Raw genomic sequence first — 27,967 nt, forward strand, 5'->3', positions numbered from 1 at the left:
ATTTTAAGGATTAGCTTTTTATATACTATAGTGTAGTGATTTTTTTATATCAGCAGTTATGGATGAATGCCATATATATATTATTTGAATTTCAAATTATACAGTCTTACTCTATAAAAAATGACAATATTACGAGATCAATTTCTGTGGGACGCTCTGTCAATGATCTTGTCTCCATATATCTTTAAAATAATTTAATTGTCCTTCAGGCCTGGCCGGCCATTGATGGCGCCTGAAGTTGCTGACCTTGTCATAGTTATCAGTTTCATTTGGACTGAACTTTGTAAAAATAAATAAATAAATAAAATTACTGTAGCAGATTTTAAAATATAATGTACGTGAAATAAAAAAAATAGTCGAAAATATCCTTAAATGCTGGAATATGGCAAGTGCAGTTAGTTTTAGCCTTTTAGGTGCAACTGGTACCATTGTTATACTAATTCATTTCATGATTCCATGAATATTGACGTAACTTTGTTGTATTTCATAATACATTTATATATGTTGTCCCAATCCGAACAAATGTTGCATTAATTTAAGCATTAACAGAGGCATGTGCACTGTGCAATGGAGTCGTTTTTGATAACTTCTTTCATCCTTCAAGAAGTATCCATTGCGAGTATTTAGAAGCCATACATGAACGTCGTTTGAACTTCTAAGCTCAAAAGTTTTCCTAGTTTATACCAGTAGTTTGTACGTACTACTACTAGTTTCTAAAAGAGAGTTTGACAACGGCTTTCTTCTTCCCCAGCAAATATCAATTGACAATTTTTCATCTCTAAATTGAACCAATCTTCTCTGTTAGATGGCCTCCAGTGCTCTTACTTGCCTCTCTTCCGTCTTGAGTGATCTGCAGTTGCTGGAGAACCTGCATCCTGATCCAGAACACGATGATTTGGGCATAATGAAAGGGTGGCTAAGAAGTATCAAAACATTTCTTTTGTGCGCGAGAAAGTGGGGCAACGATGACGATGCAAGTCTAGGAGCATTTATAGATAGGATAAATGAATCCACTTACAAATTGGGACTGGGGATTCATACCATCTACCTTACTAGTCTGGAAGTTGGATTGCCTGAGAACCTTGTGGAAGTTTTGCCTACAGAGTCAGAAGTGGACTTCGAATTTATACAGCAAGGCATCAAAAACTGGTACTTGGCTTTGTCACATTGTTCGTTGAGGCAATCTAGTAATTCACTGGTTAAAAAGGATGATCTTATGGAATTAATGGACTCTCTTCTGGAAATTCTAGACTTCTGTTTTCTCCTCGCAGGATTTGAAAGTGAAGATTTGGTGAAATCAGTCGAAGTCCTTAAAGAGAGGCTAAAATTCTTGAAAAACTTCGTCGGTTTTGTCACACAGCACGGTGTTGAAGATGGGCAATTGGGACCTTTATTCGTCCACACTGAATTTATCACTGCCAATGCAGCGCGCCTCTCTTTTACATGGAACTCTGACCCTTCCTCAACCAGCAATCATATTACAGACCTACTGCACAAGATCATCCCTACAGAATCCCAAGTCCATGAGACGTGTGTCCTGGCCCTGATTACTTCAAAGGCCTCAAGACACCCATACCGGGACTCAGACGAGCCTATGTTGAGGGACTTCCTAGAGTCTCTCCTATGTAATATATGGTCGATACTAAAGTCTTGTACTTTCCGGATGATCTCTTTCAAGTTTCAACTGCAAATCCTTTGGGAGGGATTTAGATACTTGAGAACCATTTTCAAGGAGAAGCCCAAGAAGTTTGATGAGAAGGTGAGAGATCTTACTGGACTCGTGCTCTGCGATGCTGGACTCCATCTTTTTTCTCTTTCTCTGAATGCTACAAATGATGGATTCATAAGGGAGATGGATCTTGTGTCTCCTGATTTGCTGGAAAATATTAATCTTATCAAGTTAACAGTTGCAGGCGAATGTCCAGAAACATCACCATTTAACTTTCCCAGGACAAATGCGTTGGGTTTTATTGATTTTCTTCTAAAATATATGACAGATTTGACAAGTTCTGAGGCCAGTTTAGCCGCTCTTGCAAATCACCCAGTTCAGACAATCCAGAAAGACCTTGGTTTCTTACGCTCTTTCTTGGGGAAAATTGTGGAGATGCGCAATGGAGATGAGGAGCTCCAAGCAGTCTGGGACCGTGTTGTGGAGGTCGCATACACGGTTGAGTTTCTTATCGACTCCGTACTTGTTGGAGATATTCTAGATTCCTGTTCACTGTCATTTGATTCCATTGTAGAAGAAATTGAGTCCATCAAGTCTGAGGCCTCGAAGATCTTTGACAGCAAAAGACTTGACGTCAAACAGAAGGAAGTTACCAAGAGACTCAATCAGATTCCAACACAGGGAAGCAAGCCAATAAACAATGATGTGGTGGTGGGATTCGAGGATGAGGCAACCTCAATAATCAATCGACTCACAAGAGGATCACGCCATGTGCAAATAGTTCCCATTGTAGGAATGCCAGGACTTGGTAAGACAGCTTTAGCTAAAAAAGTTTACAATGATTCCTCTATTATGTCCTATTTTTATACGCGTGCTTGGTGTACTGTTTCTCAAGTTTATGTCGTGAAAAACTTGTTGCTTGAAATACTGACTTGTATTGAGTCCAAGCATTCTGAAAGAATTTTTGAGATGAGTGAAGAAGATCTGGCCGCAGAAGTCAAAAAACGCTTGCTAAGGACTAGATATCTCATTGTTTTCGATGATGTATGGGACATGGAAGTATGGAACAGATTGGAAGCTTCATTTCCCAATGATGGAAATGGAAGTAGAGTTATCATGACAAGTCGACTCCGTGATGTTGTTCCGCAAGATAATCTCCACCAAGAACCTCATTATCTTCGTCAACTCACTCATGATGAGAGCTGGAATTTGCTAAAAGAGAAGTTATGTCCCGGAAAAGATTTGCTTCCTTCCGAATTAAGTGAACTTCGGACGCAAATTGTGGAAATGTGTCAAGGATTACCTCTCACAATTGTCATTCTAGCTGGAATTCTAGCGAACATGGACCCATCTGGTTGGAAAGGAGAAGTGCAAAGTTTAAGTTCCAGAAATGTTTCTAGCACAGAGCAATGCACTACAACATTAGAGCTGAGTTACAAACATTTACCAGATAATTTGAAACCATGTTTTCTTTATTTTGGAGGATTTCCAGAAGACCATGAACACACTGGCAAGAGGTTGATTTGGTTATGGGTCACTGAAGGATTTGTGCAAGCAACTGATCTAAAAAGTGCAGAGGATGTGGCAAATGATTACATGATGGATCTCATTAACAGGAGCTTAGTCATGGTTTCTAAACATAGATCCATTGGTGGAGTCAAAACTTGTTGCATTCACGATTTGTTACATGAGTTCTGTGTGGAAAAAGCCAAAGAAGAAAACTTTTTGCAGCTGGTACGTGGGTACGATGAATTGTATACTTTGAATGTGCCACGCTACCTACGTCGCCTATGCATCAACTCCACGACGAAGGACTTCAACGATTCAAGGTTAGCTTTTCCCACGGTTCGATGTCTATTATTCTTCGTACATGGGACAAGGGAATTATACCCTTGGTTTGGTCTTTCATTCAACTTTCACCTCTTCAAACTTCTCAGAGTGTTAGATTTAAGCCAAATAAATCTAAAAGACACATTTCCTAGAGAAATAGAATTACTTGTTCACTTGAGGTACTTGGCAATTCTTGGTGATGTGTACATCCCATCATCTATCGCCAATCTCCAGAATCTGGAAACTTTTCTTGCATCATCAAGGTCGTTGCCAGACACTGTGTGGAATTTGAAGAAACTAAGGCATTTAGTATGGATAGGTCAGTTTTCATTTGGTGGTTTTCGTTTGCCCACCGAAAATCTTGACAAGTCTCCACAGTTGTGTAATTTAGATACCTTGTCTCGTGTAAGAATTTTTTCTTGGGAGAACAGGGACAAGATATTTAAAAAGTTTCCAAATATCCGCAAGTTGAAATGTGAGCTCACAGCACCTCATCATCCTGCTAAGGAGAAGAGTGACAACATTCTAGCACTTGACTTTTCAAGTCGACTTGAATCACTCAGTTTGAGAGTCCCGACAGGTTTTGGTAAGCCATATCCAGTGGAATTTCATCTGTCATTGACTGTTAGAAAATTGACTCTATCCGGCTTTTGCTTGCCATGGAGCAAAATATCAGCAGTTGCAAATCTTCCCAATCTCGAGGCTCTCAAATTACTCAGGGAGGCCTTTGTAGGGGAAACATGGGACTTGGAAGCAGAGGAATTCCCTGAACTTAGATTCTTGAAGTTAGCTTCCTTGGACATTGTCAAATGGACTGCCATCGAGTGCGAGAACAGTTTTCCTCGTCTGCAGAAATTGGTGTTGGAAAAGTGCTGTAATTTGGAGGAGATTCCTTCTTCAATGGGGAATGTTTCACCTCTTGAAACAATTGAGGTGTCTGATTGTCCCAACTCTGCAAATTCAGTAAATGAAATTCAGGAAGAACAAATCAGTATGGGAAACACTGGTTTCAAGGTTATTACATCCTCCAGAAGAAGGCGTTCATGAATGTTGATCTTCTCGGGTGTATTTGATTTTGCAGAGGTAGTTTACCAATTTTTCATTTTCTTTTTTCAATACTTCACTTCTGTACTACTGCTAGTTATGTTGCATCTATCCAGCATCGGGATCAAGTATTTCATGTTTTCTTAGTATTTTGCTCTCGTCACAGCATTGTGTACTGGGAACACTCCCCATGTTTGTTGTTGTTTCTAAAGATTCAAATGAATGATTCCTGATTCCTGATTCCATGAATGGTTCGCACTTTACTTCTCTCTCTCTCTCTCAAGTTAATAACTACAGATTCCTTCAATCTTTTGGTACAATAGATAATTTGTTTGCCTAAAAGAAAAATTGCCATCGGATTGGAAATATTTATCAGGATTTGACAACTTAGCTATCCCTTTTCCGTTGTCTACTAGTGTTATAATTCCCGAGCTTTCCCACTTATTGTCTCGTACTAGTGATTCATTAAACTTAATCAGCAAATCAGCTTCAGCTCCATCCAAGTCAAGCATGTATGCAGTTTTCAAATAATCATATCCAAGTCAAGATGACAAGATCCTGATAATGTGTGTGTACAATAAAAGAAAAATATATATTTTGCATGTTTGATGAACAGATTATGCTTAAAAGCACTTGGGATCCTCGGTGACAAGTTTCCTGTGCCAACCCAATGCCACCTATAATATTGCGCCAAGTGTCCTGTTATTATTTGTACTTTAATTTTTTAATAATTCAAATTGATTTGGTTTAACAAAATTTTTCTCTACCTCTACAACTTTGAACCAAAATTAACCGATCGGTCTAATTTCACTTGGGTTTTGGGAAAAAAGGAAAAGATAACCCTGCCGCACCGTTGTCCAATAAGTTGAAAGTTGAAGAAAGGTCTTGAATGTTGCGTCACCACTCCAAAGAGGATCTGACTGCATTTTCATGCTAATGGCAATCACATTTTGTTTCTTGGTGATATAATGAATAATCCTATTATCGTACACGTGGGCATCCGACGGTTTTTCGTTTCACATTTTTTTTGTTTTTGGAGCAAAAGGTTGGGGGGCAGATTTTGAATACCAATAATGTCATCTTGGTCTCTGCAAATATACTTGCAGAAAGTTTGGTCTGAATTGTGGCAGCGTTCCTTTTCCCTACGTCCCCGAGTTAAACTGCATCCCGATCTTCAGATCCTCTGCACTTCCCGGCATTCAGATATCCGTGGAGGCCGACCAGATGAGGACCAAGAATCTGAGCCTCCCAGGTTGTCGTTTCTCTCAAAATTCACTATGTGCTTGAACAGTCGAAGGCTACAATTTTAGCTTATTAGGCAACGGTGCCATAAGCTTCCAGGCACTTTTTCTCTTGTTGAATTTGTTCAAAGCAATCAACGATGAAAGGTTTGGACTTTGGAGGCAAATTTGTTTAGGGTTATCTTTTCCTTTTTCCCCAAAGCAACCGATCTTGAGTGGTTGCCGTACAAAAGGAACCCAAGTGAAATTAGACCGGTCGGTTAATTTTGGTTCAAAGTTATAGAGGTAGAAAAAAATTTGTTAAACCAAATCAATTTGAATTATTAGAAAATTAAAGTACAAATAATAACAGAACACTTGGCACAATGTTATAGGTGGCATTGGGTTGGCACAATAAACTTGTCACCGAGACGGCATGATGCCACCAGATGGAGATGGACAGTGCACTAGACTCTTAATCAGGAGTATTCCTTGCAAAGTGTCTCAACTTTCCTACTCCTACACCTCCTCTACTATCCAGTGGCAACGTCGATAAAGATGGATTCACAATCACAGCTATCTGATGACTTTTTTCTCACATACTCCCTCCTAATTTTAAACCCCAAATTCCTCATTAGAAAATTCTCCAAGGACATAAAAATCATTCAATAGATCCTTATAGTCATAGTCTTGTTTCCCATGAAAACCGTCATCGGTGACTACCAAATCACTTGTTCCTCTGGGATAGTGGTCATTTCCATCTCCTTTGAACTAGCGGCCGCCACATCATTCTCCATCTCCTACGTGTCTTCTTCGCCTCTCACACAAGACCTAGGTTTCAAAAATTTTTGTTAAAGCTACATCGAAAAACCCAAATGCATCCTCCAAAATTACAAGAAAAATTCAACCAGAAATTAAACTAGGTATTAAAGAAAAATAGTTGGGCTCTGGTACTTTGAAGGATGTTGAGTGGGGATGAAAGCAAAAAGAAACCATAACCTGGACGAGGTGTTTTGTTGCCACCCAATTCTGATGTGTACTAGTACTAGTATTTGGGAAAGAACAATTAGAAAGAGAAAAAACAAAAAAGAAGGGGAGGAAAATTGAGAGAACCGATTCTGGTAAAGCCACCGGCCACTGTTAAGTAGAAGAGGAAGAGAACTGAAGCTGAGCTATGAACAAGGCTAGAAGTCTAGTATCTGATAGTTTTGATTCATATTATTGATGATGTGGTGAATTGTATACCGCATGGTCTATACGTGGGGTCGTAGACCGAGGCTACACAAGTTTATGCCTTCACGGATTAACTGCTAATTTTTCACAGACTATGAGCAATTATCGATCGAATGATTACAAGTCTACTGATTAAGTTATTTAGTGATCAATTATTGACGAATAATAGTTTGATGGTTAAAACATGATTCAACCAATAGTTTAGTGGTCGTTGAGGTTTTTTGCCCTAAAACAAAAGACAACAACAAAGATTTATTAATTTGTACAACAAATTATATCACTTTTAGACTTTGGTGATTAATGATTCTATCAAGTTTTACTTTCACATACTAAAAAGTAGAAAAGTATAGACTACAATTAATTAGTCATCCACAGGTTTCTTAAGAAAGTATGAAAATGACATTAGTACCTAACCCATGTGAAGATGCAGAAGGAGAAAATCAGTTTTACGTGGCAAATGCCAACATATTCTAACAACCCTTGAAGAATGAATTGAACGGTTTTCGTGAATTTTAAATATTTTATTTTTCTTTCTTTCTTTATTCTTGTTTATTTTCAAATTAAATTCTGTTCCTATATTATTCCACATATGAGCTTATCTCCATGTTCTTTTTTTCCCCCCTAGTATTGAAGGTTCTCTTGTTTCCTCCTTTTCTCTGAAAAGTCATTCCAAATGTTTTTACTCCAAATGTTTTTAATCTACTTATTTTTCCCCATTTCTGTACTTCCGCTACTATCATGTGCATATTTGCTTTGCGACTCTGCTATACTGATAGATTGTTACTACTGGTCATTTTTTCTTACGTTAAAGTTGTTGCTATTCTAGGTAGCCACAAAATAGCTACTGCAAGAGAGGAGAAGGTGCAGATAGAAGTCCAAAATGGAGCGTCTTGTACCAGTACCATTTTTTTTTTTTTTTTTGGGTGATAATTGTTAGTTTCTTTAGCTAGGTTTTGATGGCATGATGCCAAAATTTTTGGATGCCATTGACTTCAAAGTTTTTTTTTTTTTCCTTTTCTGTTTTTTTTGGGGTTCTCCAAATATCATTTTACTCTTATCAACCTAAACTCTTTCTATCTGTGCCCTTTATCATAATTTCCATTTCAAGCAGTCATATCAATAACAATCAACTGATATTTCTTTAGTTAAATTCTTTTGATTGGGTTAGGATGGTAGATGCATGACAGGTGCCGAACCTGTGCAATAATAAATACCTACTCGAGAAAAATACAGATTTTGTATATAGCGGTGAGTAGGGTCGAATCCACAGGGACTGGGGATAATTTGTTTATTCTAGAGTCCAAAGTATGGGGGGTTTTGGATTAAATGCTAACTAAATAAATTAACTGCAGAAAATAATTAATTAAAAGAAATGATTGGGGAAACTCTAGCCAAGGGTACACATCAGAAATGGTTCATGCACTGATCATTGATGCAGAAGTAATTCCAACATTTAGCAATAGATTAGTTATAGTTGTCATGCACGCGATAAGCAACCAACCCTTCCTTAATTTCTCGATAGCTAAGGTACGACCGTTAGCTATTTCTCTAACCCAAAAATAACCCTAGGTACGACCGTAGGATTTAATTTCTAGATTGCATTAATAATTAGAAAGACCCAATCCTAACCAACAAACACGCTACGAGGGTTTGTTTAAATTAGATCATATGCTCCCCTGACATAAACCTAATTACGCCAGTTGCTACTGAGGTAGAGATAACGAACAATTACGGATTCAATTACCCCTATTTAGCAAAAATAGCCTATATGAATAATTAATTATTGCGCACTAATCAATCATACACAAGGCCATAGCAATTAAAATCAAGGAACATATAAATACCAATAAATGAAGAAAATAATTAAAACAGATTCGATCTCACAGTAATTGTCGAACCAAATCGTCAGTTGTCCCCTTGACTAGAAAAACTTAACCACGCCTCATGAGTAAATCTCCCCGTTGGGGAATATTGTCGAATACCTGGCGTGTGTCAGAGGCCAGTCCAAAGAAAGAAAACTAGAACTAAACTAAAAAACTAAAACTAAAGCCCTAGATATCTTTTGCTTCTGTACGTTGTCCCCTTTTAAAGCAACAAAAGAAAGATGACTAAAAGCTATCTAGGTGGTCCCCACACATGTGGACAAAGCCTCCCAAGTACTTCTTGTTCCAAGTCTCTCTACGTTGCTTTCTTTGAAGCCCAAATGACCAAATGCCTTTCACTAGCTTGTGGTCCCCCACCAATTCAAGGGCCCAAGGATTGAAGCCCTTAGAAGTCTCCATATTTTTCACAAAGTCCCTCCTTTTTGGTAGTTTTCTGCTTCATTCCTGAAATTGATTCCAAATACCAAATATGAGTAAATATCAGCAATTAACACAATATTTGTCAGGGATAGAAGGGAAAATTAATAATAAAAATACTAACAAATTATACCCTATCAATTCCCCTCACACCTGAATCATGCTTGCCCTCAAGCATAAGAACAGCAATTGAACACCAAAATTTTGACAATGGCTATTGCTCTAACTATCATATTGCCAAGATACCCAGAAAAACATATATCAAGCATCACAGTTAAGATCCAAGAAAAATCACTCCGGTTAGCTTCTCAACCACCAACTCCTCCAATTTAAAGCAAACTAATCTAAGAAAAAGGAATGGTTGCTCACATTTATCAGCAAATGGTCCAACTATTAACCAAAATCTCGACATTAAGATCACAAACCGGCAAGCTGACTTATTCACATACTAACACAATCTTTATTTTATTTTTTCCCTTTTTTTTTTTTTTTTTGAGTAACAAAAGACTTAATCTATAGTCATTAGAGCCTTTTGACGCGAACTCCAACATTTGACAAATGGAGGAGCCCGGTTACTCAACTCTAATTGCTACGGGACCACGCACTCATAGTAACTACTACCTTTTGACGCGAGAATCGACACTTTAGGTGAAGATCCCCGGTTACTCAGTAGTAACAACTAGTGGAGTACAGTCACCTCTTATTTATGATAACATACCACAATAACTAGAAAATATCACGAAAATAACAGCAGCCAGCCTCAAATTTCCAAACATGGAGAACTAAAATTAATAATTGGACCAATTCACATGAAAAATGCCAACAATCATTCCCTATGCCTAGAAAAGTTAACCAAAAATTGAAAAAATCAAGCAATTACCGATATTCACCAGAGAGATATTCATGAACTCAACCACATCAACTTGATACATTTTTATTAATAAACTTGGCAATAATAGAATTACAACAATCCAGCATCAAACTTGGTATTCATATGAAGACTGACCACTAGAAAGAAAAAAAAAGAAAAGAAAATAAACGAAAAAGGAGATAAATATCAAACTAAAACAAAGGAAAAGCCTTTAGAAACTAAAAACAAAAAAATACTAGCACCCCAACTGATCTCCCTCCCACACCTAAATGACACATTGCCCTCAATGTGATAAATAAACAGTAATAGTAAGCAAAAGAGCAACGGTACTTCCCTGAAATCACGGGGATCATGACGGGGCCACAGCAGTGGGTGAGGCGGGGAATGGTTGAGTTGAGTTGGGATAGGCTAACATCGAAAGGTTCCGGACCTAGAAGAGAACTTTGATCGCACCATTGTCGCTAACAGGTAACCCAATCAATAGAAACAAAATTGCCAACATATAGAGGAACAAGTAAATGCAGATCAGTAGAAATCCATATCCTCTAATGAAGTCAAAAATCAACCCAATAAGCACAGGTATCTCCCAATTCAAAAGGGTAGTGCATAATAAATGGCTCACCAAATTAGCAATTTAAAGCCCTGAGCAATTTAAGCCCAACAAGTCAATCAGTACCAGAAAACCACTCCAAACAATGTAACAGTTAAACTCCACAGGCAAAGGACGTCCAACCAATTTCACTCAAGCAAACTAGGAGCAATGCGACTGATTAAACAAAGCAACGAATTTCAGCCAATGGACACATAGCCACCCAAAATCCCAACAAATGCCCCCAAGAATTCAGCAAGTCCAGTAAGAGCAGGTCAGAATATAGGCAATAACAACTTAGTCACAAGCTCTGAGCTTCCAATCAAGTAGCCAACCAAAGAGAATGAATGAATGTTAGGCAAACTACCACAACCAGTACCACTGGTGTACGCACAGAGAAGAATTAAATCAAACGGCAAACTCAATTCACTGAGAAACCCCAAACAATCAACTTAGCAACCAACTTAATTTATGGGAACAATCAACGTAAAAAATTGACAATCTGGCCTCAGCTAAGAAAGTAAAAATCTGTCCTCTGCTAAACAAAAATTAAGAATCTGGCCTCAGCTAAGTGACAGGAAGTTGAAAAAGAAATCACCAGAGTCTTTGACTGGCAGTGGGTGACGGCTGGCGTGTGGGGGCCTGGCCTGGTCTGCTGCTGGGATGACAGGCGCGAATTCAGTCTTGTCTATGGATGAGGTGGCCTTCAAACAATTCTTCACACCGCCTGGATAATCTATCAACTCCACGTGCTATGGCATTAATTTGACATTGAGAACCAGAGAAGAATATTGGGTTCGTAACTCAAGTATTTTTTTTTCTTCCAGCTAAAGGGCAAACAGAGTCAATTACTGTATTCCACCTCCTATAGATGAGCTTTTAGGTTTACAAATAGTCATGCACCATGACGAACTGTTGCTGGAACTGGTTCAAGTCTGGTGGAATTATCCCTGTCAAATTATTGAAACTCAAGTCCAGGTAAAACAGGTCTGTGAACCGCCAGATATAATCAGGAATTGGACCAGTGAGTGAACAATTCCTCAATGTCAAGAATGACAGAGACACCATATTGTGAATATCGGGAAACAAAACGCCTGTCTTTCCTCCAGGTAAGTTGTTTATGGACAGGTAAGTCGTCTTTGGCAATCCTAAGATTTTACTTGGTAAATGCCCTTCAAAATTGTTTCCCATCAGTAACCTGTCCAAAAAAAAAAAAAATCAATTTTGAATTACAATAAATAAATAACTCAATTGGGAAAGCTGCTCCGGCTGCGCGCGAGCTTGCTGTTGGACGACGGAGCGGTGGTGACAGTTCGGGCGCTGTGCGTCGTGTGGCAGCGCGCAGGCGGCTCCAGTGCTGGCGGCGCGCGAGCAGGACTGCTGGTTGAGGTGGAGCTTGGCAGCGAGAAGCCGCTCGCAGCGAGGGCCGAGCTCGTGAGCAGTTGGGGCTGGGCTCACGGGCGGCGTCCAGTGGAAGTCGGCGACAGAAGCTGCGACGGCGGGGGCTAGCGGTGGAGCTGGTGGTGAGCGCGAGGTGAGCGAGAGTGAGAGAGGAGCGAGCTGGAGGCAGCGGTGGAGCTGGGCGGCGGCAATGGCGGAGCTGCGGCGCTCGGCTGTTGGAGGTGGAGGTCCAGGAAGGTGAGAGTGGAGGAGAGGCGCGGCTTGGCCACGAGCGGGCGGTGGACCGTGAGGTGAGGCCGCGAGCTGATGGCGTGGAGGCGCGGTGGAGCATGGAGGCGGCGGCTGAAGTAGAAAAGGACAGGGGGAAAGGAAAAGCAGCGGGGAAGAAGGAAGAAAGAAAGAAAAAAGAAAAAAAAATTTTTTTTGTTTTTTTTTTCAAAAACTATCCGAACGTAGATCTGAAATCTGAAATTATTATTATTATTTTTTTTTGAAAGTAATAATAATAAACAATAATAATAATAATAATAAAATTTTTTTTTTTTTGATAAAAAACATGGTTTGGGTCGTCCAATACCGCGCGGGCACGCCAAGATTGGTCTTCGTCCTCTGGTCTCAGAAAACACAAACACCGCGCGGGCACGCCAAGATTTCACTTCCTGGTCACAGTGGAGGAGATATTAGCCTTGATACTACCCAATGGAGAAACGACAAAACGAAAGAAATAAACAACTAAAACCAATAAAATCAATATTCGGGTTGCCTCCCAAAAAGCGCCTTTCTTTAATGTCTTTGGCTAGACATGCTATGCTTGTTCATGGAGGATAAAATCTTGTGGCTCGCTTCAATGCTTCATCTTCAATGTGATCCTTGTAACCCTCATAGATAGAGTAATCTTTGAGCACACGAGTTACGGTCTTCCATGGACTAGTTGAGGGCGCCAAATAATCAAGCATTGATCGCAATTCTTCATCCACTCCTCCGTCAAGAGCATTCAACGGTTCAAGATATTTGACCATAGCTACTCTTAATTCATTCCTGCCATGAGACTCAAGAACTTCCGGTATAACAAAATCAATCTCATTAACAGAAATCATAAAGTAAGAGTTAAGAAAATGCAGGTTAGGGAATGGAGGTGGTGTCACCACATTTGCTGATTCCTCACTGGATTCTTTCACTTGAATGGGTTGCAGTTGGGGTTCCATTTCTTCCTTTTCGGCTTCTTTTTCAACTGCATCTGTACATCTCTCTTCTTGAAAATCTTGCAGCTCCTCATCACTAGTCAGGCAAATTACACTCTCATTTTCTTCAAAATCAACAATGATTTTCGAGGGCAATTCTTCAAATTGAGAAACCAATCGATTTATTCTGGATGTCAATAGACACATTTGATCTTCCAGATTACTCATTGCCTCCTTCATCATCTCATTTCTCCTTTGTGTCTCCTGTTGGAATTGATATGTATTAGTAGCTACTAATTCAACTATTCTTTCAAGAGACATACCTGACATAGATGATGATTCTTGAGACTCATGCTGCTGAAAATTCATTGGTCCTGTTGCATAATTATAACTGGAGTTATCCCACCATCCTTGATCATACCCGTTTGGATTAGGGTTATACCACGTTTGAGACCAGGGTGAAAAATCTCCATAATTATTGAGTGAGACACTCAGATTATCCTGATATTCGGGGCACATACCGGTTGAATGATCCCTGGCATAACAAATTTTACAGGTTGCAGCAGCCATTCTTTCTCTAATAGAGTTTAGTGCCTCTGAATATGCAAATTTAGCAAAAAAACTAGTCTCATCGCCTTCCCCGGAAACAAAATCCATTATATCACCAAAATACGGAGTGTTAGAAGCCATAAACTCTATAAAAAAAATAAGGAAAAATAAATAAAAAAGAAAAGAAAAAGATGAACTCAAAAAGAAACAAATTAATCTGGCACCAGTCCCCGGCAACGGCGCCAAAAATTTGACAGGTGCCGAACCTGTGCAATAATAAATACCTACTCGAGAAAAATACAGATTTTGTATATAGCGGTGAGTAGGGTCGAATCCACAGGGACTGGGGATAATTTGTTTCTTCTAGAGTCCAAAGTATGGGGGGTTTTGGATTAAATGCTAACTAAATAAATTAACTGCAGAAAATAATTAATTAAAAGAAATGATTGGGGAAACTCTAGCCAAGGGTACACATCAGAAATGGTTCATGCACTGATCATTGATGCAGAAGTAATTCCAACATTTAGCAATAGATTAGTTATAGTTGTCATGCACGCGATAAGCAACCAACCCTTCCTTAATTTCTCGATAGCTAAGGTACGACCGTTAGCTATTTCTCTAACCAAAAAATAACCCTAGGTACGACCGTAGGATTTAATTTCTAGATTGCATTAATAATTAGAAAGACTCAATCCTAACCAACAAACACGCTACGAGAGTTTGTTTAAATTAGATCATATGCTCCCCTGACATAAACCTAATTACGCCAGTTGCTACTGAGGTAGAGATAACGAACAATTACGGATTCAATTACCCCTATTTAGCAAAAATAGCCTATATGAATAATTAATTATTGCGCACTAATCAATCATACACAAGGCCATAGCAATTAAAATCAAGGAACATATAAATACCAATAAATGAAGAAAATAATTAAAACATATTCGATCTCACAGTAATTGTCGAACCAAATCGTCAGTTGTCCCCTTGACTAGAAAAGCTTAACCACGCCTCATGAGTAAATCTCCCCGTTGGGGAATATTGTCGAATACCTGGCGTGTGTCAGAGGCCAGTCCAAAGAAAGAAAACTAGAACTAAACTAAAAAACTAAAACTAAAGCCCTAGATATCTTTTGCTTCTGTACGTTGTCCCCTTTTAAAACAACAAAAGAAAGATGACTAAAAGCTATCTAGGTGGTCTCCACACATGAAAGCCTCCCAAGTACTTCTTGTTCCAAGTCTCTCTACGTTGCTTTCTTTGAAGCCCAAATGACCAAATGCCTTTCACTAGCTTGTGGTCCCCCACCAATTCAAGGGCCCAAGGATTGAAGCCCTTAGAAGTCTCCATATTTTTCACAAAGTCCCTCCTTTTTGGTAGTTTTCTGCTTCATTCCTAAAATTGATTCCAAATACCAAATATGAGTAAATATCAGCAATTAACACAATATTTGTCAGGGATAGAAGGGAAAATTAATAATAAAAATACTAACAAATTATACCCTATCAATGCATATTAGTAAGGATCAGAATTTGTTTCAATTATCTTCTTGAGTTCAGTAGAATTAATAAATAGAACAAGCTTATTTATCCAACTTCCTAATAGCATTTGCTGTCACCTCAAAAAATGGAGCATTTTATTGGACAAGGCAAAGATTAGTATAGTTGAATAGAGGTAAGTATAAGTTTCAGACAAAATAAACCTGAGGAAATATATGTTTGCTTCTTGTTCCACTAACTTCTGTTGAAACTTAAGAAACTAGTTGTATGAAAATGAGATTGCCATAATGGATATGTTCACACGACAGAGGTTATAGCTGTTGCTTGCAAATTAAAATCAATCAGGTAGGAAAATCTAGTGCTTGGCAAGTAGTAAAGGACACTCTGCTTTTGCAACAGAGATTTGTTATTCAGATAATAAGTGTACAGTACAAAGCTAATATGTCTTGTGAATTGTGACACTCAAAAATGATAACAATCAAAATATTACAGTACCCAAATTATTGCAGTCCAATCTCATGAAAATTATTGGCATGTTATAGATGAATGGACATCCTATAGCTGACAAGAAATAAATTGATTCTTGTTTCTACTTTAATTGTGAATTTGGAATCAAATAAGCCTTCATTTCCATTAGGCTCTAAAAAATGTAAACTGGCAAAAGGGCAGATCAAGGAATAGGGACTCTCCTTTTATTACCAAAAAGAGAAAAAAAAAGGATAAAATACAAAAAAACTCCCTGTGGTTTGATAAATGTTCAATTTAACCCCTTCTAGTTTGGAAACCTACACTATAACTTCCTGTAATTTCGACTAAATTGAAAATTGAATGGAAAGCATCTTACATATAGTAGGGGCAATATTGACATTTCACAGGGAAAGCATCTTACATATCGTAGGGGAAAGCATCCAATCTAATGGTTGTGTGTGAAATGTCAATATTACCCCTACTATATGTAAGATGCTTTCCATTCAATTTTCAATTTAATCGAAATCGTAGGGAGTTATAGTGTAATTTTTCAAACTAGAGGGAGTTAAATTGAATATTCGACAAATCATAGGGAGTTTATTTATATAGGGGCAACATTGATATTTCAAGTATAATCGTTAGATTGGATGCTTTCCGTCCAATTTTCAAATTAGTTGAAACCACTGGAAGTTATAGTGTAGGTTTCCAAATCAAAGGGAGTTAAATTAAATATTTAGTAAATCACAAGGAGTTTTTTGGTATTTTACCCGGAAAAAAAAGGAACAGAAACTAGTATTCAAAATTGATACATCAACCATTCCACCATTCCTTTAAATTGTTTTTTTTTTTTTTTTTGTCGATACGATAGAATTCCTATAACCTAAACTAACCTATTCAACCATTCCACCATTCCTTTAAATTTTTTTTTTTTTTTTTGTCGATACGATAGAATTCCTATAATCTAAACTAACCTATTCTAGGGGGGAGGGGAAGGGAACTCGTTCTATTGAAATTAGTCAATGAAGACCGTCACATATTGTGACAAATTTTGTGGGAGACAAGATTCGAACCCTTGACCTCTCGCACTGCCAAGTCTAAGAAGGCTTGGGATGACCACTGGGCCAGTGGCAACCATTCCTTTAAATTGAAAAAGGTCAAAAAGTATTTTTGCCAGCTATCTTCCAAAGACTTTCTCTTTATCCACCGGTAACTTTCCTCCTCCCCTCGTCGAATTAACCATGATAACTTTCATGTACAAGGACAAGTGAGGCTATGCATGTTAATCAGGAGAATAGGGAAAACCGCTGTTGATGATAAAATTAATAGATATCTCATCAATTTTGAAGTAAAACTTTGAAAAATGTGGCAATGGCTGTGAAGTAGGAATTAATTTCCATGAAGATTTCTCTTCTTCTTGCCCTTTTTGTTTGTGGTTGCTTCTAATGACTCTGCGAGTGTTTTAGCAAGGGGAAAAGACTACGGATACAATTATTGGCTAAAACACCCGCAGATATTTCATTCTAATTTCACCTAATAATTTTGGAAATGGCAACCAGGCAGCAGTGCTTAGGACAGGGGAAGGGAGAGGTAGGGGCCTTTTTCTCCCTCCACTTTAAATGGGATGGGGGAACGGGGAAGGAAAACTCACCTCATCCCCAGTTCTTATCCTTCCTATAATTTAATGACATATATTTGTGGAACATAAATAGAAAGCATTATATGATTATATATATGTAATATGTAAAAAAATTCAATCTTTCTTGTTTATTTAGTTGGTAAAAGGATTTTTCTTATGTTAGATTACATTATATATATATATATATATATGGCATGTTGTTTATTTAAAAAACAATGATAATTGATTTATATTTTATCTAAAATTAAATATGAAGAAATGAATTCACAAGATCAAAATAATTTTTAAACTTTATTTCGTATTGAATGATTGACTAAAAATTCAAAAGAATAATTAGTAAATTTATTATCAGCATTGTGTGCGCACGCATGCGTATATAAAGGCAAATAAAAAATAAAAATAGAAATGGACACCCAGGGAAGCACATGCACGGGTAGCCGGGCAGAGGCGGAGGGAGCTTTAAGGCTCCACACTTCAAACCCACCCTGGTTGCCTTTCATAAATAATTTCACTTCCAAAATTTGAAAAGCCTCCATGCAACTTCGTGGATTTTTCCTCTCGACAATGTCGTCAATGGCCAAGTCTTTGCCCTTTCGGCGGTGGTAGCTTTTAATTTTTTAACTGTCCATGCAATGATGAAAAGTGAAAAGCAAATCATCTGCAGCATCTTAGCACTACCACACACAGCTCCTTCTAAGTGCCCACACCAACGACTAAACTAGCAGTTCATCCTGCAAAGAATCTTTGCTTCCCCACTTAGACTAATTGATCTCATGTTGTTAGAAGGCTCATTCCAACTAATAATTTTTGAAAAAATTGTTCACTAAAAAAACCCAAGAAAAGCCCTTTCAAAGTTTTATATGAAAATGAAAAAAATATAGTATACTATTAAAAGATACTGCCACTTAATTACTTAACATGAGTGCTGAATTAGTATGCCTGTGAATTAAATAGTCATGTAATTTTCTTATAATTAAAGCACAATAGCTTAAAATTTCTCATAGCTTGGAAATAGTTTTTAAGAAATAATTTTGCATAAACAAAAGGATAAATACACATATACATACTATGAGAATCGACAGTATTTAAATGACAATAGCATTTAGCAAACATATAATAGATATGCTTTGAATAGAGTGTAGACTACTCAATAGATATAACTTCTACTCTGGAGGGTGCACTGCTCCATATTTTTTGAATTTAAAAGTAGATGCAATTCATTAGAGTTGCAATGTACTCTTTGGATTAAAAAATATATATTGCCTCCGTCTCATTGAGAGTGTCGCACTTTCCATTTTGAGATGTTTCAAAACAATTGTCATGTTAGAAAAGTCAAAATACCTTTTACTCTCTCTTTCCAATTTAGTCTTTTCTTTTTTATCATATACATATTATAATTCAAATTTAAAATTTAAATTTGTGTGGATAAAATTGAAAAGAGAAGCACAAACATCACAATCAAATCACTATTCTTAAAAAGTTAGATTTCCCAAACATGATTAAATAAATGGGACGAAGGGAGCAGTACAGTTCTTTGGATCATGTAACTAACTTGCTGCCAGAGTTACATTTTATACTTCGTATGATGGCCAACTAACCTCAAGCAAATTGGTTGATGGTTGAGGTATTTAACATGATTGCAATTCCGGTAGCCTTTCTTTTGACATTCCTTCACGAGGACCCGCTATCATGAACCCTTAAAGTTATTGGTGGTCTGCTATCAGTTCAACTTTTACCATCCTTTTCTCAGTACTCAACGATCATAATACATACTATTGGCAGATTCTGAAGGTTTTCAGCTTCTTCAAGTTTTCTTGTCAATTTCAGGTACGATGAGATAATATCCATCTGAATTTTGTAACTTTTGCAGTTTTCTCTTATTTCATCGTGTTATAATAAGCAGTAGTGAAAGCTAGATCTAAATATAATGCAAATTTTATCTTTTGATAGAGTCTTGCTATTCTCATTTTCTTCAACACAACTTGGCTTGATTTCAAGGTACAGTGATATCACACTCGATCTTGATTTTGTAAATTTTTTTGGTTGTTTCTAAAATCATCATGTTATATTTAGATTTCCAAGGCCCAAAAATCTTGATCACTATTTTTTCCCTTTTCTTTCAACACATGAAGTGCTCTCTCCAAGCTCTTTACATGATTGACATTTTTTTGGCAAGAATTTCGGATATTATTGTAGTTGCAAAATTTTTGTTATCAATTCTTTAGAGAAGATAAATGTCTGGACTAGCTTGATAAGTTCCAGAGCTTACCATGATGTTATATTTTATTATCAATGATCAATGAATTTAGATCTTAACATGTGGTATATTCTAAATTCTATGAGGTCTTTAATTGGACTATTTTGTTAGTTGGACTCTTGCTATTTGTGGAATGAGATGTAATGAGTGGTAAGTAATTAAGATGTCATTTGCATCAAATAAGAGAGAAAAATCGTGTTAGTGAGAAGAAACACTTGTACCCAAAAAATACTACTTTATACAGGAATATTTCTGCTTAACAACATCATGTACCCTTTATGAACGTTTCATTCAGCCCAGAAAGTTATCATATAATAGAAGCTGTATTTGATAAATAGTTGGATATGATAAAAAGTCTTTTTCATCTTAATATTGATGATGAACAAATTCAAAAATATATGCAAAAAGAAAATCAGAAGAATACTAGTATTAATTCCTTTGCATCATTTAAACGTTGATTAAAAGTTGAGGATACCATTATGTAGAATCCAACATTAAACAGCTAATTGTTTAGTGTACTAACCGGGTTCAGATTTGTCAAACTATTAAGTTTGGAAATGCCCTGTTTCAAAATTTTCCAAAGGAACATCACGATTCTTATGCTGCCTTTATTGAACAATGTTGTTATTGATTGATACCTAGACTTTTTAGAGATTCTCTTGTCACTTGACAGGCAAGAGAGTTCACGAGAAACTAACAATGGAGGCACTTGGGAATTTGGCATTGGACAGAGGAAGGAGGTATGTCAATTTGGATGATAATCTCAGGTCGCTTGAAAGGAAGTTGCAAAGATTAGGCGGCAGAAAATCTGACATCGAGTTGCAAGTGACAAATGCAGAAAGATCAGGTACTAAGAAAAGGAAAAGGGAGGTTGAGATTTGGTTTGAGGAGGTAGCAACAGTAGAAAGTGAATTCGGTGCTTTGAAAGAAAGCATACAGGAGGGTGGATTTCTAGAAAATGCAATTAGCAGTGGGGATAGAGTGGCTAAAATGGATGCAATTGTAGAGCAACTGATGGAGCAAAGTAATCATTTTGATGGGCTTTTGCTTGAGGCTTTTGAGAACAGAGGTGAGCCACGGGTGACAACAAAATTATTTGGAGAAATGTTTGACAGAGGTTTGAAAGCAATCTGGGCGTGGTTGGTCATGGATAGCATCTCAAACATTGGGATTTACGGGATGGGCGGTGTGGGTAAGACTACATTGGCGAAACACACCCATAATCATCTCCTTGAGAGAACTCAATTCAAGGTTTATTGGATTACTGTCTCTCAAGAATTCAGCATCAAAAGGCTGCAAGATGACATTGCTAAACGCCTAAGGCTTGATCTGTCATACGAGGATGATGAGGATAGCAGAGCAGCCATTTTGTCCAGGGCATTGGTGAAGCATTCTGTCCTCATACTCGATGATGTTTGGCAAGAATTTTCTTTTGAAAAGATTGGAATTCCTCTCGGTGCAAACAAATGCAGAGTGATCTTGACTACTCGGTCTCTAGAATTATGCAGCAGGATTAGCTGTCAAAGGGTATTTGAAGCTAAAACTTTGGCTACAAATGAAGCTTGGGATTTGTTCAAACATACACTCGACACTAAGACAGTGCCTGATGGAGATGTGGAAGGTGTTGCCAAGTCCGTTGCGAAAAGGTGTTCTGGTTTGCCTCTTGGTATTATCACAGTGGCTGGGAGCATGAGAGGTGTGAGCGACATCTGTGAGTGGAGAAATGCATTGGAACAATTGAAAACATGTTCGGTAGGGCATGATGAGATGGAACGAGATGTGTTTCCCATTCTGGAATGGAGCTTCAATCGCCTGGATAAATATGAAAGGAATTGCTTCTTGTATTGCTCTCTTTATCCGGAAGATTATAAAATAAAAAGAAAGGAACTAATAGACCTGTTTATTTGGGCAGCGCTGATGTCAAAACGGGGCTCAAGGTCAAAAGCATTTGATCAAGGTCAAACGATATTAAACAAACTGATGAGAGTTTGCTTGCTGGAAGAAACTAAAGATTTCAAAGGGGGTGACTGTGTGAAGATGCATGATTTGGTCAGAGATATGGCATTAAGGATCACGCATGGAAACTCCAAACCAAAGAGGAGGAGAGATGATGTACCACGATTCTTGGTGAAAAGCTTAGGACAGGAAGATTCACAAGTAACACTGGAACAAGAACAGTGGACACAAGATCTCCGTGCAGTTTCCTTCTATTCACAAAATTCCAAAGGAATAGAAATTCCACTAGCCTGGTCACCAAATTGTCCTAAGCTCTCAACCTTGCATCTTTCTTGGGTTTTCATAAAGGAAATCCCAGATTCATTCTTTCAGCACATGTGTGGACTTAAAGTTTTAAAGGTATTTGGGTGCCAAGGTATAACATTGTTGCCGAATTCTGTTTCAAACTTGGTGAATCTCACTGCTTTGATTTTGGGGAGTTGTGGAGACCTCCGATTTGTGCCACCACTGGGAAAGCTCAAGCAACTGAGGGAATTGGATCTATCATGGACTAAAGTTGAGGATTTACCTCAAGGTTGGGAGTCACTGGTCAACCTCGAAAGGCTTAACTTGAACCAGTGTCAGACTTTTAGTCGAAAGATAATAATACCAAAAGGGACATTTTCCCAATTTCACCGTCTTCAACGGTTACTATTGCCACCCTATGGTTGGGTACAAGTTAATGATCCAGAGGTGTTGAACCAATTAGAAAGTTTTATAGGATGTTTGTCTTATACGGACTTCTATAAAATTACTCGGTGGCCAAAATACTATAATGTTTATATCAATGACATCTTAACTAAGAATCAGCATTATGAGGACAATGACTGTGGGTACCAAAAAAAACTGTATTTCCATCAGTGTAAGCTTGGTAGAGGATCGAACGACCTACCAGATGATATGAAGCGTCTGATAATCGAGGATTGTGAGGGCACCGGCATTAGGTGCTTGTCAGATGTTTTTAAGAATTTTATAAACTTAAGCGACTTAGCTGAATTGGAAATTGTTGATTCGGTTGGAATAGAGTTCCTCTGGCAATTGTCCTCTGCTTCTCCATGTGATCAGTTGGAAGTCTCGTCTTTTAATCCACTTCGTGGTCTCGAATGGCTACGCCTCCACAGGTTGCCAAATCTGGTTGGTCTTTTTTACGGAGAATCAGAACCATGTGTGCTTCCGGCTGGCACCTTTTCTTCCCTTAAAAAATTGTGGATTTCTAAATGTCACAACATGAAGCAGCTATTCACAGTGCAGTTGCTGCAGAACCTTCAAAATGTTGAAGAATTAGACGTTGACGATTGTGAAGGACTAGAGGAGATAGCAGCAGATGGCAATGGAATAGGACAAGGAGAAGGAGAAGGCATCCAATTGACTTCAAGTGGAGCCACCACCACTGTCATCATCCTTCCAAAGTTAAGGAGGTTGCGTCTGAATAGGCTGCCACAACTAAAAAACATTTGCAAGGCAGCCATGATCTGCGACTCAATTGAGAAGATTAAAATATTTGATTGTCCAAAGGCAAAGAGGCTGCCTTTGTTTTTTCCTACCATCAACGGACTACCATCTCTTCCCAGCACTCTTTGTAAAATCAAGGGAAATAAAGAATGGTGGGAATCGTTAGAGTGGGACTATCCTAGTGCCAAAAATGCCCTTGACCCATATTTTAACACATGGCGGAGTTTATTTGATTATTGAAGACCACTTGTTTGATCAAAATCCTGACTGGTTCTCAATTCTCATGTACGTGTTTTCTCCCCTTCCTCAAATGTTACTAAGTATCCCCTTTCTTTGAACTTTTTTCCCCAAAATGATCTGCTTCTCCACTAGCATAGAATTTGCTATTGTGTAGGTATTGATATTAATTCTTTCCGTATTGAGCTCAGGTTTTTTTTTTTTTACTTTCTTGAGGTGCAGAATTGCTAACACCTCTTCTTCAATTAATTTACGTAATTTACTACTTATACTGTTCTTCTTTTTTTGTTTTGAGTTTTTCTGATGGAAAAATGGATTTAAGTACATTATTTTCTCGCTCTGATGTTGCATGTTCTCTATGGCACCCTTTCTTATAGTCATCCACGTATAGCTTTTTAATATTTTTTAAATTTTTTCTTATTTCTGTGAATTTAAATATTTTATTTTCTATCTCTTTCTTTCTTCTTGCTCATTCCTGAATTCAATATCTTTATTAATTTATTCTGTGAATGAGTTGATCTCTATGTTCTTTTCTTTTTTCCATTTACTGCTCTTGAAGATTGTCTTGTTTTTCCCCTTTTCTGAAGAGGCTTTCTAGATAAAGCTACAGTTATATATATATATCGGGATAATTGCAGAAACCTCCCCTGAAATTTCTGACACTAGCACTCACCTCCCTTATGATTTCTAAAATTACACTAACCTTCTCTAGGAGGAAATTGGACCTATTACTAACAATAAATTGTATAATTTTACTTTTATACCTTGACTAATTGCAGGAACTTAATGAAAGGATTTTAGAAAAGAAAAATTATTTTTTGTTAACAAATTGAGTGACTAATTAAACTAGATTACCTGTGAGTTTTAGCATCATTAACCATTGTAAGCAAAACTAAGGAATGGTGCCAATTGAGGGGAGAAAACGGCGTAAATATTTCTATATTATGCTCTTCAAACCAATCAATTTAAGTTTAATTTTATACAACTGCAGAGAAGAAGGCCAGTAAGTAATTCTGGAGCTTCTAAAGAGAACTTGCACAAATATATCTGTTCAAGTCATTTCTATTTCAAAACTTCCTCTAGTTCAGCCTACTACTACTTCTCAAGTTGCAACTTCCATTAATACAGTTATAATCCTATAATCTGAAAATATCAGAGCAGCAGCAGTTTTAGTATATGTTTCTAATGCACTTACTGTAGTTTTTATTTACTAAAGACAACTTTATCTTATTAATATGCACTTCTAATTACTTGTAATTAGGCTTATCTCATGCTCAGTAACTTTTAGTGATGCTTAAGTATGCTGTTAATTAGCTGATTGTTCAGCGAATTTTTTTTTTTTTTTGTATATGATTGGTGTTGATAACATAAGCAGTTGTGCTACGCCTAGAAATAGCTATTCATATTATTAATAGAGAGTTTTAAAAGTTACGTGTATTCTTTATAAACTTTGCTGCAAGACCCTGGATATATAATTATTTAACTAGCCGTTAGCATCCACCGTTGCTTCATGTATTGGTAGTAAACTTCATTCAATTGCACTTACACCCCTTGAATTTTGTTAATTCTTAATAGTTTTTCATATTTTGTCATTCCTCTATTAATATAATTTGGCAAGCAGCATGAAGGGCAAATTTAGTACAAATTTTTCATCTCACTCCTTAAAAAAAATTTTTAATGGTAACTTTTTTGGCATGGACTGAATTTGCAACACAAACCTTAAGTTCAAGGGTAGTAAGTGCTATTTTCTAAATCACAAGGAAGGTGAGTGTTAGTATCAGAAACCTTAGGGGAGGTTTCTGCAATTATCCCATATATATATATATATATTTACAAATGTTTAAATTCCAAATTTCATATAATTGAGAGCCGCAATAAGTTGGAAGGAAGTACAGTTGCAAAGTAACTTTACATAATTGTACTTGCGTTCATATCATGGTTGCATTTGCTTTTTGTTTCCGACTGTACTATTGTTTGTCAATCTCAGGTTAAGAAGATAGCTAGGCAGCCACAGAATTGCTGCTGCAAGAGAGGTGGAGTTGCAAAAAGAAGTGTAAATTCAATCCTTATCTACCAGCACCAAACTTCCTTTAAATACATGCTTCTTCCTTAACTGTATTACAATTGCTATTTTTCGCCATGTTTAGATTTCTATTCCTAGATGGATGATGTATTTTCTGCACTTGATTGTAATTGGAGCAGTGATACAGTTTTTTGTGAGTATTCATTGAATATAAAAAAGAACTGTTCTGGGGTATTATGTCAAAACTTTTAGTCACATTGTACTCCAAAAATGTGATTTCACTCTATCAATTTAAAACTTTCTGTTTGTGCGCTTTCTCCTGATTTCCATTTCAACCAATTATATATCTAATTGCACTGACAATTCTTTAGCTAAATCCTTTTCGTTGGGGTTGGGGTTGTATATGCACGTTAAAGAAGGATCTAAATTGCATTCGAGTCCCTTCTGGAGCTAAATATCTACATTTAGAATAAATGAATAGAAGAAGATTTTACATCATTTCTGTTTGACTTGAGCCTTTTGTGTCTGACTTCTTTGGCAACAACTATCTATAAACAGATCAAACTTGCATGGAACGATTTTGTTTCTTTTTCAGAAAAAATTGTATTAAACAAAAAGAAAAATCCGATGGAGTTATCTCTTGCAAGAGGCATGCACTTGTATACGTCATCTGATATGGTATTGGCTTTTGTTGTGAAAAATCAGAGTATGTTTGAGGTGGCCCGTAAAGCAAGCGTCAACTTGCTAATCCGCAGTCCTGCAATGTATGAAGAGGCAAAATTCGAGGTTAGTAACTTTTAATCAAGGAACAATCGGAACTAGTTATTTCCAGCTTATAGTTGACAGATTTCAGTTTGAGCCTAGTCCAGAGTCTTCACACCGCAAATAACTCAGTTTTATGCAACCAATAGAGGAGAAGAGGACAAAAAGAAATTGGTCTAGGGCAGGAAATATAACATCAATTGCTTTACAATGTGGTAAAGGAAGGAATGTGGTTTCAGATAATGTAACCATGTCAGGTGATTCACCTGGAATTATTCTTCTAATGAAAATGTTTAAATAAATCGCACAATGTCAGACCATCCCTCTTTTGCTTTTGTTCTTTAGAAGGGATAAATGAATCATCTTTCAGTTCCGGATGACGCGAAAAAAAGGATGATGTCTGTTGAAGAAAGTATCAGTCTATTTAGTGAACTTAACTGAATGCCAGTTGATTTCATTTCCATAAAGAAAATGACTTGCTTTTGTTAATGGAACATCAGCAAGTACTCCCACCTATTTGGGCAGCTGCTGCCGTGGCTATTTTTGGAAGTATACCACCCGCAATAGTGAAAGTTAAATTTGACAAGAGATAAATAGTAATAATCAAAAGAAAAGGGGAATAAAACAAGAAAAGAAGATGATCATTTCTCAAATAGCTGGCTGAAGTCTCAAGATGACAGCCATAAGCCGGAGAGGACATTATTATTATATTATCTAACAAACAAAGAAAAGAAATTGCATGCTTACTTGTGCTAGTTTTATTGTAGGAAGAAGCAGAAACAAAAGGACCAGAAGGCCAAGGAGCTGCGATGCTGTCATTGAGATTACAAAGGAATCCAAATCCTGAACTTTCATTAAATGTTACATCCGATGGCAAGCTAGGCAAGAGGCAAGCAGATTCTGGAGAACGAGTGGTAAACTAATCAAAGGGAAGACTAAGTTGACATTCATAGTTAAATTAATTTTTTGTCCAGAAAATGTTTATTATGTTACAAGGAAATAGTTCATTTTGGAGACCCATCAAGTTCACAGGCCGTTGTTGCAACTTTCCTGTATTTCATTAACTTAGTAGCCCATGCCACGCTACTCTCGGAGACTAAAATTAAGAGATGTGGCTAATTCAATCTTACCTAATGTGTCAAAGATGTGGAAGCATAAGAGCGTAAACGTACTTAAACGGGTGGAGGTTAAAGAAAGAAAGTTTGTAGAACTCTCGTATACTTGTTATTGCCAAAATAAGATCCAAAATCCAAGATCCCACTTGTCACGAAATGGCTATTTTGTTAACTCAATAACCCGTGTAGCACAAGCAACTATGGAATTTCGAGACTAACTCAATAACTCGTGGGGCACTTGTCTCTTAACTTTAGTCTTCGAGAGTTACTAGGGCCGCATGGGCTAGTGAGTTAACAAAATAGCCATCCTTAGACTTTTTTTTTAGACGATAAACCTAATTTATCCTACACTAAGGGGAAGGGAGCGGACTTAAGGAGATCCTGGGATAATTCGGGGGGAATTGAACCATCACCGGACCAGAAGGGTGCACAGCACACCTGCTTGAATTTTTTTTTTTTGAAACAAGCCACTTAAATATGATATTTTAGTGGGAGGCAAGGTTTGAACCTCTGCCGTCCTATGATAGACACTGGGAAATTTCTCCGTGATCTTCAATCAATGAGCACCAGTCTTAGAGGCTAGGGTGTTTGAAAAAACTGAAAACTAAAGTTTGAATTCCAAAGATTGTAACTTAATTG

General features: G+C 37.4%; 2 protein-coding genes and 2 long non-coding RNA genes across 7 annotated transcripts; 2 read left to right on the plus strand and 2 right to left on the minus strand.

Annotated features, from left to right (window-relative positions):
• The first annotated feature begins 862 nt into the window (after positions 1-862).
• LOC113743742 (putative late blight resistance protein homolog R1A-3) lies at positions 863-4,786 on the plus strand. Its single transcript, XM_027271823.2, has 2 exons — positions 863-1,149; positions 1,272-4,786. Exons 1-2 carry the CDS (start codon positions 1,005-1,007, stop codon positions 4,544-4,546), a joined length of 3,420 nt encoding a protein of 1,139 aa, XP_027127624.1. The 5' UTR covers positions 863-1,004; the 3' UTR covers positions 4,547-4,786.
• A 1,344-nt stretch (positions 4,787-6,130) lies between these two features.
• Positions 6,131-6,951, minus strand: LOC140006300 (uncharacterized). Its single transcript, XR_011813938.1, has 2 exons — positions 6,763-6,951; positions 6,131-6,594 (listed from the first exon to the last, which is right to left on the minus strand). It is a non-coding gene; the product is annotated as an uncharacterized lncRNA (long non-coding RNA).
• An 8,019-nt stretch (positions 6,952-14,970) lies between these two features.
• Positions 14,971-22,770, minus strand: LOC140006592 (uncharacterized). Its single transcript, XR_011814311.1, has 2 exons — positions 22,632-22,770; positions 14,971-15,279 (listed from the first exon to the last, which is right to left on the minus strand). It is a non-coding gene; the product is annotated as an uncharacterized lncRNA (long non-coding RNA).
• On the plus strand, positions 18,892-27,244 carry LOC113687981 (putative disease resistance protein At4g10780). 4 transcript variants are annotated; one of them, XR_003447824.2, is made up of 5 exons: positions 18,892-19,314; positions 20,418-23,476; positions 25,416-25,481; positions 26,157-26,237; positions 26,981-27,244. XR_003447824.2 is itself a non-coding variant. In XM_027205557.2 (4 exons), exon 3 carries the CDS (start codon positions 20,444-20,446, stop codon positions 23,429-23,431), a length of 2,988 nt encoding a protein of 995 aa, XP_027061358.1. In that variant the 5' UTR covers positions 18,892-19,314; positions 19,438-19,485; positions 20,418-20,443; the 3' UTR covers positions 23,432-23,476; positions 25,416-25,766. The 4 variants fall into 4 exon arrangements, 2 of the variants coding, with proteins under 2 accessions (XP_027061358.1, XP_027061359.1); XR_011814310.1 differs by lacking the exon at positions 26,981-27,244 and having other exon boundaries at positions 26,157-26,238; XM_027205557.2 differs by lacking the exons at positions 26,157-26,237; positions 26,981-27,244 and adding an exon at positions 19,438-19,485 and having other exon boundaries at positions 25,416-25,766.
• The last annotated feature ends 723 nt before the right edge of the window (positions 27,245-27,967 follow it).

This window comes from Coffea arabica, chromosome 5e (assembly GCF_036785885.1).
Source record: "Coffea arabica cultivar ET-39 chromosome 5e, Coffea Arabica ET-39 HiFi, whole genome shotgun sequence".
Classification (NCBI taxonomy): Eukaryota; Viridiplantae; Streptophyta; class Magnoliopsida; order Gentianales; family Rubiaceae; genus Coffea; species Coffea arabica.

Excerpts from the sequence above, each read along its gene's own strand:
- LOC113743742 (XM_027271823.2), top strand. The coding sequence starts at position 1,005 with ATGAATCCACTTACAAATTGGGACTGGGGATTCATACCATCTACCTTA. Across the intron at positions 1,150-1,271 it reads CAGCAAGGCATCAAAAACTG|GATTTGAAAGTGAAGATTTG; the intron begins GTACTTGGCTTT and ends TTCTCCTCGCAG.
- LOC113687981 (XM_027205557.2), top strand. The coding sequence starts at position 20,444 with ATGGAGGCACTTGGGAATTTGGCATTGGACAGAGGAAGGAGGTATGTC.